The sequence below is a fragment of the Vanellus vanellus genome, assembly GCF_965231255.1.
Source record: "Vanellus vanellus genome assembly, chromosome: 2".
NCBI lineage: Eukaryota > Metazoa > Chordata > Aves > Charadriiformes > Charadriidae > Vanellus > Vanellus vanellus.
The window spans coordinates 99788505-99809576 of record NC_138906.1 but is presented as its reverse complement, the minus strand read 5'-3'; the positions used below and the strand labels follow the sequence as shown (position 1 = coordinate 99809576).

Sequence of the window (21072 nt, the reverse complement as noted above, 5' to 3'; positions counted from 1 at the left end):
TGAACTCACTTCCTGTTCATCTGTAGGCACATATTGTGTCACAGGCTTTTCTCTCTGCCCTTTGAATCTAACAGGGGTGAGTTCTGGGATTGCAAAGCCTCTCGAGGAAGATTAGGAATGTGTGGGGACTGGAGGTACGTGAAGAAGTTAGTGAGCACACGGGACTGAGAGACAAGACTGCTTTGTCTGACATTCTGTTGTCTGTTGCTGATGCTCTGTCAGATAGCCCCATTATCTGTACTACCACCTCATCCCTCCTGCATCCTGCAAGAGGTTAGATTAGCTTTTTTGCTCATTAATACAACTCAAAAGTACATGCATTTTAGAACACTTCAGCTTGAGACTGTGGGAATGAAAAAAAAAAAAAAGAAAGTAAGAGAACAAAACAACCACAAAGAGGAAGAACATCAGCAAAAAGAAACCCATTTGAGTGCCAAGAAATTGTTCACGTTGTCGTTTATTGCCTTTATAAAAACTGGGAGATAACAAGAGTGTAAAAGCAGTAAGCCTATTTGAGAACTGACTCTCATGCTTCCTGTAGAAATGATGGTTATTTCACTCTGATCTGAGGGTGACAGCAAGGGTCATTCTTGAAGCTACCTGTTTTATTTTAGTACTATAATAAAAAGATCCTTTCTGGAAGAAAGACATGATTTCATTAACCATGAATTTTGTTCGTCCTAACAACCTCTGAGCACCTATCGCATAAGTCAAAGCTCTTGATTCTAGTTACCTCTGCAGAACAGGCAGAAATATTACTGGAGCTGTCACAAAGTGTTCATAGCTTTGTTTCCCTGACACTTAAAAATACAATACAATGCTGTTTTCCTTGCTTCTGGTGTTTCTGGCCTTTTTATTGCACCAATGCTGGTGTTCCTTTGGTGCCTTGGTGAGCTGATTTGGCTCATTAAACCAGCAGATTATTGTGGTTTTCTGTATTCTGATTGTTTTAGTTTGCTGGGATTGCTTTTCTTCACTCTAATGAGCATATTGGCTCATTGCAAGCTCAGATAAGTGCTGGAGCAGACTCAAGGGGAGGATTGAGGGGAGAGTGAACAGGACCACTGTCTTTAGCAGCAATGAGCTCTTAGATTGTCTTAGTTGCACATGAAAATTTCTGCTCGTGCATTTATCTCCATGACTGTGTCAATCGGGGAACTTGCAGAGTGGGAAAGCAGGTAGTAAGAGAATTGTTGAGGAATGAATTCCTAGCTCTTTCAGTGTGTCTTTGGTGATTTGAGGCTATAGGGATGATAATAGTGAGGAAGTGAAAGTGTGGGGCGAGATGTAGTCTCCATCTGATATGTTTAAAACAAAAATCAAAACCTTTACCATGTTCAATGTGCAGTTCATGATTCTGTTTTCTTTGTTCAATAGGTGACCATTACTTTGTAATAAGTCATGGAAATTTTGTTGTGAATAAACTGTTTTTAATGATGTTTCTCATTGTATCGCTAATTTCAAAGATGCATTTTTTCAGCTTCTCTGTGCACGAGAGGTATGATAGTGACTTTCAAGACAGGAAACGGAGGCATGCAGAGAGAGCAACAAGGGTACTATGATTCTCTTGCTCAGTGCTTAGATATGTAGGACCTGATGTTTTGGAGAACTTAAAAAAGGACAGAAGTTTTTATACCTTCATTGCAAGTTCATACTCAAATCTGAATGCAGAGTCTCTAAATGAGGAGAACATATGATACCTATTTAGTTTAAGTGAGTTACCTTTCATCAGATTGAAACTCTTCTGATGGAAGAGTAGAGTACAGTTTCCCAGGGCAGCCTTCTGTTACAAGCTGTAAGACCATCCTCTCCTTCCTGCTGTCCATTGGTCTTTCACAGCATACACTTCGACTTCTGAAAAACTATGTAGGATCTTGTAGACCAGCAAATGTTAAATGAGCTGTAGTCAAACTCTGTAGAAAATTGGTCACAAGCTGAACCTCGCAAGGTACAGCTCCAGATGGACCTTTACGCTTTTCTTAAAATGTATCTCAAAACACAGGTGTTTCCATATGACTTATTGCCAGGTAGAATTTGTAATTTTCATAGAAAACATGTCTGGGTGAGTGTCCTAAATATCTGGAAATATGATCACTGAAATAAGATGTCTGTACAACATCAGACAAGGAGTGTGTGTCTCCTGCATTCTTATCTCTGACAGGGGCTAGTGGGGACAAGATCTTCTCCCATTTTGTGTCTGAGACTTCACACTACTACTGTACGTAGATTTTACAGGATAGAAGCTGACCGTAGGTGTAGACTGAACTACTTTTCAAACGTTAGTGTCTCTGTTAATTCCTAACCTTCCTCGGGGGCCAAATGTACTTCTTTCTCCTTCAAATTTCTTGTGTGGACAGGTACTGCACTACCATCTGCTAAAAAAGACGTTAGTGTCACAGCCAGACCCTGTACACCTGTGTACTTGGAACTAACTGCTTCTTGCTGGTAGTTTCCACCACTGCTGTCTCTGGACACAGAAGACCAAGAGTCCTTTTCTACACACTTATGCCATCTTTCACAACCTTATGGATGCAACTACTGCTTCCGTTCTGGGATGTGGCTCTAAAGTGGTCTTGATGCAAAGGATTGCTACAGAGATGCAAAGGACTGAATAGCTCACTATCAGCTTTGGCCTGGTATAGGAAAAGACCTTGAGGAGTAGGAGGGAGAGAGTGTGAATCCAAGAGGACTGTGTCGACTGTGTCCTCACCTGCATTTTGTTTCCCTTTTTTCTTGACAGCTGGTTCTTCTCATCTTATGAGCCTAGAAGGCAGCTGCTATCTCTTCTCCAGTTTACAGATGAATGCTACCCTATTTGCTGTCAGACGTGGTGGTCTTGTCTATGAATGCAGAGTTGCATGAGTTGGTATAACTTCATCATAGAATCATAGAATGCTTTAGGTTGGAAAGGACCTTGTAGATCATTGAATTCCAACCCCCCTGCCATAGGCAGGGACACCTCCCACTAGACCAGGTTGCCCAAGGCCACATCCAGCCTGGCCTTGAACACCTCCACGGATGGGGCCTCAACAACTTCTCTGGGCAACCTGTTCCAGCATCTCGCCACCCTCAAAGTGGAAAACTTCTTCCTAATGTTTAATCTGAACCTGCCCTCTTCTAGTTCAAAGCCATTCCCCCTCATCCTATTGCTACATGCCCTAGTAAAAAGTCCTTTCCCAGCTCTCCTGTAGGCCTCCTTTAGGTACTGAAAGGCTGCAATAAGATCTCCCCGGAGCCTTCTCTTCTCCACGCTGAACAGCCCCAACCCTTTCAGCCTCTCCTCATAGGAGAGGTGCTCCAGCCCTCGGATCATCTTCGTGGCTCTCCTCTGGACATGCTTCAGCAGGTCCATGTCCTTCTTATGTTGGGGACTCCAGAGCTGGATGCAGTACTCCAGGTGGGGTCTCACGAGAGTGGAGTAGAGGGGCAAAATCACCTCCTCGGACCTGCTGGCCACACTTCTTCTGATGCAGCCCAGGATACAGTTGGCCTTCTGGGCTGCGATCGCACATTGCTGGCTCATGTTGAGCTTCTTGTCAATCAGCATCCCCAGGTCCTTCTCCTCAGGGCTGCTCTCCAGCCATTCCCCACCGAGCCTGTGTCTGTGCTTGGGATTGCCCTGACCCAGATGTAGGACCTTGCAGTTGGCCTTGTTTAACTGCATGAGGTTGGCTTGGGCCCACCTCTCCAGCCTGTCCAGGTCCCTCTGGATGGCATCCCTCCCATCTAGCATGTCTACCTCGCCGAACAGCTTGGTGTCATCGGCAGACTTGCTAAGGGTGCACTCGACCCCACTGTTCATGTCGCCGACAAAGACGTTGAACAGTACAGGCCCCAGTACTGACCCCTGAGGAACACCACTCGTCACTGCTCTCCACTTGGACATTGAGCCGTTGACCGCAACTCTTTGAGGGTGACTGTCCAGCCAGTTCTTTATCCACCAAGTGGTCCATTTGTCGAATCCATGTCTCTTCAATTTAGAGAACAGGGTATCATATTTAGGAAGTTGAACTGATTCATCTGGGAAACTAGCCTGTCTAAGGAAAAAGAAAATCCATTTCCTTCCAATTCTGCGAACTAAAGCAGTCCACCCAGGGACGGTAATCCTGTTTTGGGGATTGAGACCGTGGTTGTTATGAGATTACAGTGCAAGTCTGGACCATCACTCTAAAATCTGGCATTGCAGTGGGCTGGTAGCTTAGGGTTCAATACTGGTAGCCCAGGCTTTTCTCTTGCTGTGTGTTCCCTACCTTTACCCTAGATCTACAGATTTGTGCAGCTACAGGGTGAGTTGATTATTGAACTGTTTTGGGAAGTGAGAGGAAGCAGGAACTGATCAATGGAAAACTGAGCTGCATGATGACTAGATCTGCATCAGGGAAGAGAAGAAGAATATGAATAATGCTTTCCGCAGCAGCCTGGAGATGCATCAGATTAAGCATAACGTGAGACAGCACCTTATGCCTTGTTACTCATCCTTGCCCAGCCATTGTGATACTACGTGGTTTTCTACTTCATCTGGAACACCTGTGAATATGTAGCATATGTCCTTTTGAATTCTCTTTGTTTACATGGTCCTTCTGTTTCATAGTGTCTTCTTCATGTTTTGCTAGCCTCCATTGTACACCTTGAGGAGCACTTGTGCTACCCCCAGTCAGCTTCGAACAAGTTTTCAGTTCTCTGTCTCCTGAAGCTGTACCCTCCTCTGCTTTAAGAGCTTTTTTTCTTTCTTTCTGTCCTTTGAGTGAGAAAGATGGGGCTCTTGGCTCCTGGAACTGTTTCCTGGCATAGCGGATCATTGCACAGATAGTTGCTAAGTTATGTTTTCTGGAGGACAGTTGGGAACAACTCCAAACAGCTCAGGAAGGCCCTATTTTGGGGAGAATTCTTCAAAAGACTGTGGGAGAAGTTCCAACATGACATGTTTTTCCCCAAAATTGAGGGCAGAGGACTGACTGGCTGGGAATGGGCTATTTGAGAACTAGAGTGCTGGGAGGAGGTGCAGAAGCAACTAGGTTCACCATGGCTTCCCAGGAGTGGATAACTTCTTGAAAACCTCTGCTTTCCAGGGGACTGTGCGTGTTTGTACAGACCTAGCACTTAAACTCACGTGTGTGTCTGGATGTTTGTCCAGAGGTCTCTGCACAGTGTTCCCTACTGTGGTTCCCTACAGCTTCTGGTTCAAAGAACGTTCTACAGAGGAACTGATGCCTGCCCAGTCCTGGAAGAGAGCATTCCACGTTGAGTCCTGTATTGCCATGTGAATGCACGCTGCTGAAGTGCACATCACTGGCTGGGAGCTGCTGTGATGGACTGGATGGCTTCTCTGTAGTGCAGTAAGATTTACAACATACCCATGCTAAATATTTACTTAATGTGAGGTTGCAGAAAGGGAAAAGAGCATGCGGATGTATTCACTGACAAACATAGGGTCTGAAGAAGTGTAGATAGCTAAGACTGCATTAACTTTAAAGAGTGTGCTTGTTTCAGCTATAATTAAGATTGGTGAATACAAAATTGTTATGTGTACACCACAATTGTTTGTTTGGAACTGAAGCATATTCTGCTGGTTTTAGCATTAGAAATTTTTAAGTTAAGACTTCAGATCAGTTTCTAGGAATTGCTGACTTTTTCAGGCTGAGATTGTGTTAAAATAATGCATTTGTTTTGGATTTTGCAGATTGCCTTCATGACCTTGACTCTGTTTCCTATCCGACTCTTTTTTGCTGCTTTTATGATGTTGCTGGCCTGGCCTTTTGCATTCATTGCTTCAATGGGATCTGATGAGCAAGAGCTTGAAAAGCCCCTCTCCTGGTGGCGAAAGTAAGTCACTGATGCGGTGAAATAGTGAGGGAATCATTTAGTTCAGCAGTTTGAAATCGAGAAGATTGGAAATACCTGATAGCTGTTCCACAGACCTGGTTTTCTCTTCAAAAGAAAACCATAAAAATTATTATTTAAACACTTGCCTCAGACGAGAAACTAAAAACTAAAACTGTTGATTTACCAGGTGTCCCAGGAATTACAGGAAGAAAAATTGATCATGTCTGGCCTCTTACCTTTGTAGTGTGAAGGTTCATTGTGACATCCTTCAACTTCAATTATTCCTGCAATGTCAACTTCTTGTTATGAAGATTGACAGTATGGAATGTGCCCAGATTTCGTATTTTAAATTGTTGTTTTAAACTGCTTTACCCCATTGTTCGCTACCCTGTGATGAATTGACAAAACTTCTGTTGATTCTCTAGGTCTTACTTCATGCTTTGATGCTTATTAGTAAGTCTCTGCTTACTGATATTGGAATGCAAATGAAGGTAGAACGTAAGACAGTGTTCACCCATCTGTGAAAACTGCTGTTTGAGGAGCAAGAAAGGAGTGTATCACCTGTTCTTAAGACAACTTTAAAATTGGGAGCTGGCACAAGCATGAGGGAAGCTGATTGTATTTTGCATCACAGGAGGGAAAGACATTGAGAACCATAGGGGCATGTCACTTTGCATTTAATTTGGAATTGTATCAGTGTAATAACTAAAGGAATAATGGACTGCCTTCAATCTTGCATACAGTTATTGTCCCTCCCCCATTTCATCTAGTTTTTGGTGTCACCCTGCTCTCCAGTCCCTGTGAATATAATAATTCCTGGTGTTTGGTTTTTGCACTGTGTTGGTTCCAGGTAAATGTTTCTCTTTTCATGACTGTCAGCTTAAAAAACAAGCAAACAAAACCCCACTAAAAAAGAAAAAACAAACAAAACAACCCAAACCCAAAACACTTAAGGAGGAGATGGGGAGAAGGGAAGAATAAAATATTTCCACAGCTCCCCATATGTGTTCTGTAGGTATTCCCATGTTTGAGACTCTCTGCCCTACATTTCTTCACTGTTTTGTTTGGATAAACTCGAACCCATTGCATTCTAGCAATATCCTAATAGCATTTTTCAGGACTTAGTTTATTAAAGCTTTTTTGGTGTTACTAGAAAGCATTATTAGACGTTGTATAGAAGAAACTCCACAGTGATAGTCTGAATCAAAATTAATTTAGTGGTAAAATAAATGCCAGTCTTACTGTGATTAAAAAGCATTCATATGAGGGCATGAAATGAAATTGAATGGCAGCTTACCTGCAAAGTGGTCTTAAATCTGCTGAGAAAGAAAAAACAAAATGTCTATGCAGTGTTCCTGCTCTGTTTAAGCAGCATATCATATCTGTACTTTTGTCATGCTTATAAAGTTTTTATGTGACGTTTTCTTTTCATTATTTTAAGGTATTCCCGTGGCAGCATAACTGTTTTCTCAACTTTTTGCAGGATAGTGGATGTTTTGCTGAAAGCAATAATGAGAATGATGTGGCTTGCTGGTGGATTCCATTGGATAAATGTAAAAGGCAGACAGGCGTTGCCAGCAGAAGCAGCAATATTAACTGTGGCTCCTCATTCTTCCTACTTTGATGCCATTCCAGTAACTATGACCTTCGCCTCCATTGTGATGAAAGCTGAAAGCAAAGATATTCCTGTTTGGGGAAGTAAGTTGGTAGATACTTAATTTCTTCAAGAACAATTAAAAATGATTACTTAGGAAGTTCAGTGATTGTGTATGAGGTGGCCTGAAACACAAAGAAAATTTAGCTATAATTTATGGTGAGGTTTGTTTTTTTGTTTTGTTTTGTTTTTTGTTTTTTTTTTTTACTGGTCTACCTTGAAAGTCAATAGAAAACATGGGGGCGGGGGGTGTTGGTTTTTTCCCTTTCTCCAAAGTTGAATGGTTGTACAGAGTCAGAACAGTCCTACAGAACTCATGGTTAAATTTGCAGTGAAATTGCAAGATTTTAAGACCTGACAAATAGAAAAGCAAGTTCAGATGAGGCTATAGAAGCAAAGGGTGAGGTTATAGAGAGTCCTTCAAAAGTTCTTTCCTGGTGCGAGTTGGGGTGCCATCCCAGAAATAAGCTTTTAGGAATGTTGTCTGCTCTGAATGGTACCCTACTTTGAGGGAGTGCTGCTGGTCCTTCATGCATCAATAAGTTTGTCTCAGGCAGGGTGTGAGAGATGACCAAGAACAGATTGTTGTGCACTTGGATTTAGTCATAAGAAATGCAGATGCCCAAGTTGGCAGTGTTTGAATGCTATCTTTGGAATGTAGATTCTCACAAAGGCCTGAGAGAGACCTGTGATTTTTGGTGCAGTTGTGCAAAAAAAAAAGCTTTTATGTTTGTAGACTTCTAACCAAAGTCTCTGTGGAAGTATTTTGGAGAAACCCACCATGTTGTTTCTAGGGGCCAGCGAAGTTCAAAGAATCTTCCTGTGTCTCACTGTGTAGATTTTAAGGGTAGTATAAAAAGGACAAAATATTTTACTTTGGCTTTGGATAGGGACATTAAATTAAAAGTCTGTACAGAAACTTTGAGTTCCTCTGCAGCTAAGTGGAATCGGGCTGTTGGTGTTGACATCCTCCTAAGATTTCATTAGACAATGTAGTTTTAAGGACATGTTCAAAACCAGAAGCTGAGATATGGCCACAAATGGTGAGTGGTTACACCTATGGGCTTCATGTAGGGAATCTCATGGTATAAAGGTCTCTTTCTGTCAGGTGAAGCTCAGGCCAGAACTGTAGCTTATCTCAGTTTCATTGAATATCTGACTAAAAGTTTGTGGCAGTGAAAAATCTGTGTAAAAATGAATAGATGCTTTGAACAAAAAGGGTGTAGGCATGTGTTTTTAAAAACAAATGTATACAAACAAGTATAGTGTGAAAACAAAAGGAAATTTAACTCCCTTGTCCAATACTGAAATAAGATATTGTTGTGGGACAGTATGTTGACACTCCTGCACAGTATAGGTGTATCCAGGCCAACTTGGGCTTTAGCAGCAGTCCACCCATAGAAGCAGAGACAGGCTTGTTTTCTTTCTCAGCTGACTCAATTGACTCTTAATAATTGGTAGCTCAGCAAAATGAAGTAGCCCATGTGGACCTCTCCTTTACTTGTAGCTGGACTGTTTGGATGACCTAAAATAGATGAGGTAACTCCGGGCCATGTTGTGTTACTAAAACTTGATGAAACAGCAGAATGGCTTTTGACAGAATGCTATAATAGCTGTTTAACTATCCCACATAGTAGATTCAGAGGGGACTAGTGGGAAAGTCTGAGGAGAATCTGTAGGGGTATGAAGGTTGTAGTTACACTGAATGTAGCACAAATAACGCACATTGAGTAGTTCAAACTATTTCCTATATACCTAATTTAATTTTAAGGTAATTTTTACAGAATTCAATTGAAAGTCTAGACTTACATTAAATTTTTAAAATTATTCCCTGGATTTTGTTCATGTGTGAGCAAAACCAATTACAGAAAACGCAGAAAACTACATGTAGTGATTTGATGGAATATTACTGGAATGTACAGTGTAGTCAGGTAAATAAGTGTTTTGTCTTGCATAGCTGCAGCTACATTCACTTTGTGTCATGAAGCCACCAAAATTATTGTAGTCCCTTATGAAGTGTTCAGAAAAATGCCATGGAGAAGAGGCGTGGCAAGGGTTGTAACTGGGATTCAGAGTTCAAAAACCTTTTTTGTTTTTAGAGGAATACTTTTATATGAGCAACATTAATGGCAGCAGTTTGGGTTATTATAGTAAATGGACCTTAACAGAGAGGTAAGTAATCACTGTAACGATTAGTTGGGCTTAAAATTTAAAAGAAAAAAATCACAACTTCACTCCACTGCAAAGTTTCACTATTTTTTCTTTTACTACCTGAAAGAGGTTTTCTGTGAAGCAGATAGTACTGACTGTCCTCTCCTCCTTTGATCTAGTATTTTAATTCCAATGTTATTTACGCTTCTCTACATACACAAAAATGTATTTCATGTTACTGGACCACTGGTATTTCTCTTATGCTATGTCTGAAAAGGTGGCCATGTTTTTCTTGAATTGCATGGTGAATTGTCAACACTCAAGACATTCATCTAGAATTTATCCCAGAAAGGTCAGAATTGTGTTTTATATTCTTCAATTTTGTAAATCTTGCAAACTTGTAGTACCATCTCCAGTGAAGTTTTGGAGCCAGGCATTGATAATCTTAACCTTATGATCTCTTAATTGGGTCCTGTTAATGGTCATTCAGAGTCTTCTGGAAAGTTTTGAATAAAGTACATTCATTTAACTCTGAGCACAAGTCAGCACATAAAAAATGAAGCAGCAGAGGAAATTTGTGGATAATTTCCAAGGATGAGGACTTTGGGTGAAGAGCAGATCTTCATCCAAAATATCCAAATATAATATAAATAAGTTGGCTTTTTGATGAAATTACAGCGTTTATCAGGACATTGTACATTATGTACCAGAGGGATCAGGTGCTTTAGCAGGTACAAAAAGATCTGATTGCTAACTGGTTACAAAGATTGGTTTCGGAAGTATTTTGATAGGTTTCTGGAGCAGCTGCCTGTATTACTGTACCTTTAGTTTGCCATTCATGGAATATTAAGCTTTTTGATCCACTTTTAAGTCCAGATGATTTAAAGCCTTTTCTTTATGGGACTGGAAGTATTCCACAAGTGTGTTTGTGTACAAGTGTTTTATTGCTTTCTAACTTGAAGGCAGCTCTCCTGGACCACAAAGTCCAATTTCAGAAGCAGACTTAAGTCTTGTGACTCTTTCAGACAACTTCCTCCTTTTTTGGAAGACAAAGAAAAGAAAAAAATTAAAAAACGCTCTTTTGCTGTGACAGAAGAGTTAGGACCCCTTCAGTTAGTGGTTAGTAATGAAGACAATTACCCACTTGTTGCACATACGTTAGGTTAACAAGCTCTGGGGAGGAACTGCTTGCCCAAATATAAATGAGATTTCAATGATGACCAAATAAAATCGGTATCTGGTAAGCAGAGAATGCCAGAACAGACAAAGCACATCACCATGAAGCTGGGGAAGGACATGTATTTCTACACACTGGCTTTCCGGGTGACATCTAGGAATTTGTTGCACCTTACATTGGCTGAAGAAGTTAGATCAGTTCATTCATCAGCACAGGTCCTCAAACTTTCCTGTTTTGTCTACTGGACCCCACTTGAAGTCAGAACAAGCTATTTGCATAAATTCTGTTCTGCCTTGGTTTTGGCTGGTAAAGCAATCTGTATAACAGTTACTTTTTATTGCTGAAGTGGTCAGTGCTACTGCAGAAGTACTTCAGTAAGAAGGAAAAGGGGTTTGTCAGCAAATATGATTTGGTGAGGATTTTGTTGGACAGCTTCTGTGATTCAAATGTCTTCTGTGCACTGAACTTTTAAAAACTAAATTTAAGGTGATAAGCTAATTTAAAATTTAAGCAACTCCTCAACATCTGTAACCTGACCTTCTGAAAAAGAGAGGAAGTTGGTACCTGTGAAATGAATGAGGGAATATGTTAGCATAAGTTTATAAAGGGCAAGGAGGTCATTTGTACTTGGCAGATTACAGGAGAGCTATAGAGGAAGGGTGAATTCTACTGTGCTGTAAAAACTATCAATTCTGTTGTGGGTGTTTTTTTCCACATTAGTAAACTTAAGATTTTTATTTTTTTTTTTTTGTTCGAGCTCATCTCCTGAAAGTGTTTCATAGGTCTTTTAGTTATGGTGCTCAAGAAAGGCAAGAAATAAGTCATTCATTGGGAAATATTTATGCTGTGGTAGCTGGCTATGTTGTCATCTGGGAGCTTAAAAAGATGCCGAATTACTTACTCATCAGCTCTGTTATGCAACCTAATCCTCCAGTCCTCCACCCCAATTGCTAACCCCACCCCAACCTTCCAAAGCACACAAGGGGGAGAACTGTGGTAGACCCATAGTTGCTCAGTGAGGACTTTGCATTTAAATACTTCTGAGATTCATCAAAACAGTTCCTTAAACCCCTTTTGGAAAAACGTGCAATAAGTGAAGGCGTCACAGACTTTTCCTTATACGCTGTAAATCAGCAGCTTAAACACTGTTAAGGTCACCAGCTTGAATGCCAACATCCTATGCTATGTTGGCATAGTAGCCTGCCTTGAGTACACAAATGAGCTCTTCAATTCTGAGGAGCATCTTGAAGTTACTGCCAAGCTTATCCATGTCATCCTCTCCTTTAAAAGCTTCCATTTCAAAATTCAATGTTTTCTACAGGCTGTGGGCACCCATATGGTCCTGCAGTATTTCAGTCCTCACAGGAGCTCTGTTGGAGAGACTTACTATAGTTACACTGTCACCTGTGTATTAAAGGTATGCCTTTATTGTTTGCGTTGGAATCCTGGACTTGGATTTATTTTTTTTTTTTCACCATAAATTCAGTAACCATTACTTCTTATTTAAACTGCTGCCAGGATGCCTAAACCACCATCACTTTTCTTTAAGCATCCTTGTTAATATCATTTATGGAAGTTACAAACTGCAGTATATAGGAAACCTGCAAACCATCAAAACTGGCTTCATAAAATACTTTCTAGACTGGCAGCAGAAAGCTAAAACATACAGCCATGCCCTCATACAGGTATTGCAGGTGTGAGAGCAAACAGCAATCCTTGTGGTATGAAAAGGGTCTTTGTCCCTCAAGAAGTCCTTAAAGGAAATAGATCACATTTTGAAAGACCAACCCAAATACCACTGAATTTACTTCTCTTAAAGCTAAAGAGAACACTATTTACCTCCCGCTACTGACCTTTCCTTTTTGTACAGACTGCATGTTTCCCACCTTTCTCTTTGGAAATAGGGAGAACTTTCCCATTAACACTGCCTGTATACCAGGAATACTTGGTATCTTTTCTGTCAGGTGGTCTGTCTGCTAAGCATTTAGTCAAACTCAGAGTTGTTGCTCTTGACATGTATTTACCTTTAGTGGTTGGTTCAGGCTTGGGTCAAAAAAGTATATGTGTATGATTTTTGCTCTAATAAGATACTACCACTAACTTTATAAATCTCACGTAGATTCCCATGACTAAAATAACACTGTGTCTGTAAGAGCAATGTAACTCCAGGTGGAAAATATCCTAATTTTGCTTGACTTCAATTTTGTGGATTGATAAAACTTCGTGTATTTTTGTGTGTGTGTGTGTGTTTGACTTTTTTCCATTTTTAAGGTCTGTGTGTCCATATACACAGGAAGCCATTTTATTCTGGAACCTTAATGTTTCTTTTTCCCGTAACCTTCAGAAGACTTCTGAGCCCCTTGTGGATTTCTTTTCTTCTTTCTCTCTAAAAAAGATCAGTTTTTGTGTTAGATATTACTTCATTAGAAGAGGTGTGAGTTCAGAACTTTGTGAGCATGTTCATTTGAGTAAGGCAGCTCTTAAAAACTAAGCACAAGATACTGCTTTTCAAACTTTAACCTTCATGTTTTTGTAAGCCCTAAGTACGAGAATGCACAAGAAGACAAATGTTATTAGAAAAATAATCTGTATTTTTACCCATCAAGGAGTAAATACTGTAGATGGTTATCCCATGCAAGTCTATCTGTATTACACAGCCTACCTCCATGCTAAATTTAAACAGACACAGTTGTAGTGGCTCTATAGGCTGCCATCTCAGTGTATCAGAGGAATGTATGTGCTGGGATTTTGTGTTGTTTGGGGGAGAGGCTGAGTAAAAGCCTCAGGTTCAGCATTCTCTACTCCTGCAGCAGATCTGCTATTCTGATGCTGTTTCTACAGTGGTGAAAATATAACTGCCTACTCAAAAATGTGTGTAGAAAAACAGTATTTAGGGCCACATTGCTACTCCATTCCTTTTTGTGTTCTCTGATGCCTTGTAGACCAGTGGTGATGCTGCCAGTATAGCTTTATCTACTATGTGGTTGTAACTGTCAAACATAATTTAAATGGTTTGTTACAATACTTCCTTCTATTGTATATTAAATAGCACTTCATGTCTTGTGGGTGAGGAAACCTTGTTTCAAATCATTTGGCTGGAAATAGAGAGGTGAAATAGGTGAAATACCTTTTTTTTTTTTTTTTTTCTTTTTTTTCTTTTTTTTTCTCTCCACCCTTTATCCTGAGGAGTTCATTGACACCAATTATGTGTGTTCAGCTCATCAGAAAGAAACTTTTTTTTTTTTTGCTTATGCATCAGCTGGTGCTTGAAATGATTGTATGGGAGTTATGGTTTTGAAATCAGTTGGAGCTGCCACCCTGCTATTAATTAAAGCAATACTGAATTTTTGCAGGCTCTCCTAAAAAAGGTTTCGTGCTAGAGCAACTTTCTGTTAGTTAATATGTCTGGCATTCTGGCTGCCTGCAAGGCAGAAGTTTTGATTAATTACTGGCAGTATTGTTTAAATTGCAGGCACATGCTTAAGAAGGTGGAGTACAGCGTGTGTCACCTGTCTTCAAGACTGCTTGTAATGAGTTGAAATTGGGGATGAGAGTGACAACATCAAGTAGGACTGACTGCTATAGAAAAAGCTGGAATAATGACACTGTCCAGGTGAATGGTGTGAATTGAGGGATTGTCTGACATCGCCCACTAGAATTCATAATTTAAGGGTGGTTTTAATGGAGTGAGAGGAGACAGGCAAACACACCTTTCAGCATCTCTGAATGCTTGAGCTGCCGTCTTCACTATCTGGTTACAGTTGGTCTTGGACAGTTAAATTAGTGAGCAGAGAAGGTTAAGATTATGTTCTGTTTATGAAGCATGTTGCACAGTTCTGCTTGTTTCCTCTAGTTGCTCAGTATGCCAGCTGTCTGAAGCATTTTCATGCATCCTGCTATTTGCTCGTGCACTGACTTTGCTCTAGTCCTGCCTATTCTTTGTCTCATATACTACCTTACAGTACTGTCCCCAGGCTTCTCTATGTTTTGACTTGACTTCTGACTGCAATCTCATCTTGTGCGCCTATTTGGTATGTTTCTCAGCTTCTCTTTACAGACCTTTGACCCTACTCCTGACTATTTCTTGCACAGATCGACTTGGTACAGCCTTTGAATTTTCAGATTCGTGTCTATTTACTGAGCATGAAAATATGGGGTGAGAGTATAGGTCTGTATAGTCTTGTGCTCTGTTTTAAAATGTGGCTATGAAAAGAGTATAAGAGGAAAGGCAAGTACAGAGCTAACCTTCCTTTATGTGTACTTTCAGTTATATGATTACCCTGTCTATCAGGCTAAGATTTGATGTGATGGGTTGAAAGTGTTGGCTTCACACATATTTGAAAGAAAGCTGGTGGTTTAAAAGATAGTAAGTTCTGCAAACTGCATGAAAATAGTGTCTGAAAGATGAAGAAAAATGACCTTACCCTACAGCCTATTTTGTATCATAATTTAACAGGCAGGACAAATCCATAGGAAACCAAGCTTTCAGTTGTCTCTGTTCTTATTCAGAATACCATAATCGTTTTTTCTTTGTATATGAGTGTGTGGGTGTTTGTGGTGTTGCCCATTTGTAAGATAACTTGTGTGTTATGTTGGGGCTTGGTAACATTGCAGTAGCTTGCCTCTGGGAAGGTTGTAACAGTAAAGCTTCCAGGTTAACACTGCTTGCCTGTGCAGTTTTAGATATAGATTGCATTAGCGGTTAGAGACTCAAAATCGGTAAGTTAGCTATAGTCTGATGTTTCTGTCATACTGCCCTAAGTAAAATCTATCTGTTCGCTTAGCTTTGTGTCTTATAAAGAAGACCCTGCTTGCAGTATATCCTCAGATAAGAGTCTTGGAGCTCTGGAATTATCTTGTTCGTTCCTTGGCCTGAAGTCATGAGTTCCATCATTTGGGCCTAACGTAAAAGAAACTTCAGGGTGAAGGCTGAGGATATTTGATTCTTTTTTGCTTTCTTTTACTTGATAATGTTGGTTTTGCTACGGAATACTAATTTGCAGCAGTAGAGGAAACTCAGGACCAGCATCACTAAGAAAGAAAACGACAGAATTATGAAACCAAGTATGGTTTCTTTTGCATTTTTTATTGCTTGTTCTGGTTTGTTGTTTGTTTGTTTATTTCTCTTTTTTGTGCATGGTTGTTTGGGGGGTTGTTTTGGGTTGTTTGGGTTGGTTTTTTTTTGCCTTTCCACAGCAGTAACCCTAGCTGGCCCATGATGATCTTTGTTCCCCTGGCAAGCACTGTTCTATGGATGTTGTCTAAGAGCAGGCATGTAGGAAAAAGTGCAAGAGTATCATAACTTTTCTCTGATATACTGTCTCCTAAGCTTTGGCAACTTATGTGATAAAAGCAGTATTTCTGAGGCTGGCTGAATGCTGAATGTTTGGGAAGTTGTAAGGTATGACAAATTAGTTTCACAGAACCATAGGATTTTGGTGAGTTGCTGGTTAAACAGCCAGTGCAGTAACACCAGAACCAGCACCTTTTGCTGAGTACAGGACTGTAATTCCTTACACCATTGTGGTTTTGGTTTTTTTTTGTTTTGTTTTGTGGTTTGTTTTTTGTTTTTGTTTTTGGTTTTTTTTTTTTTTACACTTTAAGCACTGGCTGATCCATTAATGCAGCAAGTTTATCCTTGACAAAAGAAGATTATACAACTAGTGTCAGCGAACTCATCTCATGGTGCTTGGAAATATGAAAACTGTATTTTATATTTTATTTTGGGTAAATAGAAGAGCTGATGGTGACTCTTGAACCTTCAAATAAGATTACAAGATACAAAAATGGTAAAAAGGTATTTGAAGACAACCTGCTTAAATTAAAGTATGAAGATGCTCCTCTTGTAGTGCTTTTTGACACTGCAAAAGAGTTGTATATGCTACTTATTATTTTGTAAGTGGTCATCAGTGTCCTTGTGACAGACATGCATGGAGAGGATTTCATGGATTGATTTCTGATTCTTGCTCATCTTTTGTTTCTGGCTATGTATAAGAGGTTTCCCACTGAGCCAGGAAGAGGATGCCTGAATCTGGCTCATCTAGTATGAGGAACAGGCAAACAGGTGACAGCTCAGAAAATAAACATGCTTTTTCCTTTGATGCTGATTCCCCAGAAAAGATGAAATTATAAGTGTGTGGAATATCTTTGGTGTAGCTCCAGTAAAGCTGAGCTGTCATGGAAGACAAAAGATCTAAAGACAGTGACAGTTTGACCCACAGGTTGTCTTTTGGAAGCACTTGCTTAGGGAGATTCCTGCTACTTTGCTGGGTTGGGGGTCGCTATAGATTTTGTGATTTTTGTGGTAGGAGGAAATGGCCTATAGTCATCCACAGCTGCTTTGTTGCAGAAAACTATGCATAATACATACAATCATGTTTCACATTATCTGTGATATATATGTATTGGTCTATTAAAAATTGAACAAGTACAAAGTGCCAAAATTGTGCAAATGGTTTTCCTCACAGGAATTCATGAAAATATTTCAATAAAACTGCAATAATTCACCTGAGTATTTAAGTTTGCAGTGTAATATAGTTAAGTAGTTATGTACTTGTACCAAATTTTTTGTCCAGAGGACTACTGGGGGAAAAACATTTTTCAAACAAAGGGGAAATAAAGGCTGGTTTGCTTGTTTTTTTCTTTCCTCTTCAGCTCTAATCAAATACATCCGACCAGTATTTGTATCTCGGTCAGACCAGGATTCTCGCAGGAAAACTGTTGAAGAGATAAAGAGGCGTGCTCAGTCTGATGGTAAATGGCCACAGGTACTGTATTATTACTCCTGTGTGACAGATGGTATTTGGCATTTCCAGGCTTTGGATATGCAGTTTACCTTTCTGTTTGTGGGGTACTTTAGATGGTTTGTGGGGGGTGGGATGTCCCATGCCCTCCTTCCTAGAAGATATAATGTAAGATTCTTATCTGTACAAAACACTAGTTGTTCATTGCAGTATTTTTCAAGGGGACGCTGGGTAAGTAAGTGGGAAGACAGCTCTATTAAGTGATGCTAAATGGATAGAACACAGCAGGTTTAAAAAGTCCTCTGAGAAGAAAATAATCAGGTGCTCAGCAGCATACCTGGAGGAGTGTTGTGTATTCTTCCCCTTCTCAAGGTTTTGGCATACTGTCATTGTTGGAGATGCAATACTGGCCAATACAGCCCAAGCAATTCAGATGTTCCAGTAACTGGAGTGCCCCTCATGGTCAACTGGACCATGTGATAAAAACATTGCTAGAATAAGTGGCTCAGGGTATCTTTTGCACCTGAAATGTGACTATTTACAATGTGCCTTGGAAGAGCATAATAAGACGGAAGGGCTGACTACCTAAGGACTCAGTTTTCTAGAAGCATGCGATTATTTTAAAAATGCAAAGCATTCTTGTGAGGTTTTTGAGGTTAAGATCCAGTATGTCTTTCATGGCATTGTTACTACTACAGTGGTTCCATCTGTGTACTGGACTACAGAAACATTATAAACAGTTGTAATGTGGCAGAAAGGTGATATACAGCTTTCACATTGTGACTTTCATCAATGGATTTCAAAGCACTTAAAGTAAATATTCTTACTTGCAGATAAAGAAACTGAGTTGCAGAGCTGAAGTGACTTCCAGAATATCTAGCAAGCTTGTACCAAAGTGGTCAATAAAACTAGTGATGTTAATTCTAGTACATTGCATTGTCCCCTTATGATATATAATTACTTCCTTTAAATGTCTTGTTCCGTAACTCAACAAAATTTCAGCAGTTCTTGGCTTTTTGCTGTCCAAAACTTTTTTTTTAAGTCTGACCTCTTCCTCTGAATTCGATTCAACTTGATTGTTTTTTGCCTTGTTAGAATTCTGTTTAGTTATTTCCAGCCTCTATCATTCTGACATCTGTGCACATACCAAGTAATAAATGCAACACGAAAATAAGTCTTCCTTTTCTTAGCCTATAAGCAGGAAGCTTGGGAGCAGGAATTTTGTTTTGGTGCAAAACAGAATATATTTTTACCAGTACCGAAATCTTTTGTGAAAATTCTGTTGTACTCACAAGTGGTTTTGGTTGTTGTCAGTGTTCCAGTTGAATAGAATTATTATCAGACATCAAGAAAGAGGCAAATTCACAGATAAAGAAAAATATTTGTAATATTAAGACAGAACTTTACTTGACTTCTTTATTGAGCACTATTTTTTTCTCTAACTGAACTGTTTTTCCCTGAAAACATTTTTACTGTAATCAGTTAATGTTAGCTTTTGAAATATGTGTTTATAAATAAATCCACATTGAAATAGATCTTAAAAGTCAACTTTTTTTTTACTTCAAGATAATGATATTCCCAGAGGGCACTTGCACAAACCGATCCTGTCTAATTACATTCAAGCCTGGTAGGTATGATGCTCATTTCTCTGTTCTCTACAGAATGTTCTTGTGTCTTCGTTTTCTGAAAAACACCACTTGCATTGTAATTTGCTTGCTGTTGCAGAAGTTGAGTTAAAAATCTTGCAGTAGGGTGGAATTGGAGTAGAAATTCTCTGATGCTGCAAAAGGATTGTAGTTCCACTGAGCAAAACATTTTAGATAATTCAGATTTTTTTCTTGGCTTCTGAGATGCATATGAGATGGAGGACTAGTGTTTCTTACTGGGTTTTTGCTTGTGGTTGTCTTTTTTCTTTTTCTTCTTGCTCCCTCCTTGTCCTGTTTTGGATCTGTCATGCAGCATTTAGATAAGCTATAAAGCTTAAGGTATCAGGCTGATGCAGCATTTGTGCTGTGTTGTATGTGGTTGATTCCTCTCGAGCTCTTCTGTTGAGTGCATTCTGGTGGAGATGGCACAAGACTCTTGCCACTATGGCACTGTTACAGAGGCTGTCACTTTTTTTTACAGTATTTTCTTATGACATCCACATTCTAAGCTTTTTTTGGTTAGTATCACCCTTTTAGTGTATCAAATTAGCAGAGGATGTAAAACTGAATATTTTTGCAGCTGTGAACTGCAATTACAATAGGGAGAAATGCCAATATTGCAGTGAACCACCAATGTTTAATGTAAACTTGCCTTTCTGATGTAGGTAGGGAGATGGTGAATGAGGAGGCTACAGTGAGCAAGGCAGTTGTGAATGTGGTTTTTGACTCTTCCTAGGTTTCTGCCTAGTGCATTGTGTCCTGGTCTGACTGTGTGTCTTTTATGTTGCTTACAACTTACATATCGCTGTTAGAATATCATACGATGAGTCAGCATTGTGATTCCTAGTACTGATTCGTTTGGCTGAAGGAATCTTGGTATTGTCTCCTGAACAAACATTCAAAAAGCTTTTCTTTCTCCCCTCTCAGCTCTTACCTTTCTAGACGAATGAGTGGTGGTTAGGAGAACATCCACTTCTTTCCCTCTTTACTCTCCCTCTCCTCCTCTCTCCCCCTGAATCCTGATCATGCTTTAAAACCCAGTCTGAATCCGTCATTAAAGCCCTGATTTCCTGTCCTCCCTCTGTGCCATAGACATTCCAGGCACCATATATTTTCTGCCTCAAATTCCCACTCTGTCTTCCTCTCCTCTGGTCTAGTACATGCTGCTGCTATCTCTTGACTGTCTCTCTTTTCCAGTGGAACCTGCTTCTGTATCCATCCAGCCTCCCAGAAATCCTTTTCCTCATTTCCTCACTTATATTGAATTACTTTAGGTCTCTATTCAGGTAACTGCTTTCAGGATGCCATTCCCTCATGTGGTCTACACTCCTTGCTCTTACTACACAGGTTTTTGGTTTGGTGTTTGGGGAAGCTAGTCTAGCTTTGTTTAAATAGTGATGGTGTCATCACTCAGATCTTGTCATCTTCGGATTCTTTCAAAAGTTGTGTAGGCTGTTGTTCTTGGAGACTGAACAGAAAGTACCACTGGGTCAAGAACAAAATCTCTGCAGGATCCCATTCAGGCAACCTTCATTTAAAGATGTTTATACTCCATTAACAATTACTACTTTTATATCTGGGCAATTACTCTGTAAAGCAAATGTAATGCTAAGAATGCAGTATACTTCCATTGTTTGATTCTTAATTTTACTCAAAATATTAGGCAGAACTTAGTAAACTGCTATAACTAACATAGTTTGAGTGAAGCTGTCTTTATTAATTGTTTTCATGAGAAAAAGATGTTTAGAGAAATCTTGAGCGAGATAGTTATCCTGCTTACCTAATCTTTGTGCTAGAAACCAAGACAATGATTAGCAAATGGCACTTAGAGATCTTGTGCTACTTATTTTTTAGAAATGTAATTTTCATATGAAATGA

The 21072-nt window shown here is 39.7% G+C and overlaps 1 protein-coding gene across 1 annotated transcript in view; it reads left to right on the top strand.

Moving 5' to 3' along the window:
- The window catches only part of LPCAT1 (lysophosphatidylcholine acyltransferase 1), a 68065-nt gene that overhangs the window by 2349 nt on the left and 44644 nt on the right, over positions 1–21072 (top strand). The window contains exons 2-5 of the mRNA XM_082479671.1: positions 5681–5823; positions 7307–7521; positions 17460–17572; positions 19115–19175. Of these exons, the coding sequence (XP_082335797.1) occupies positions 5681–5823; positions 7307–7521; positions 17460–17572; positions 19115–19175 (532 nt within the window). The remainder of the gene's footprint in view (positions 1–5680; positions 5824–7306; positions 7522–17459; positions 17573–19114; positions 19176–21072) is intronic.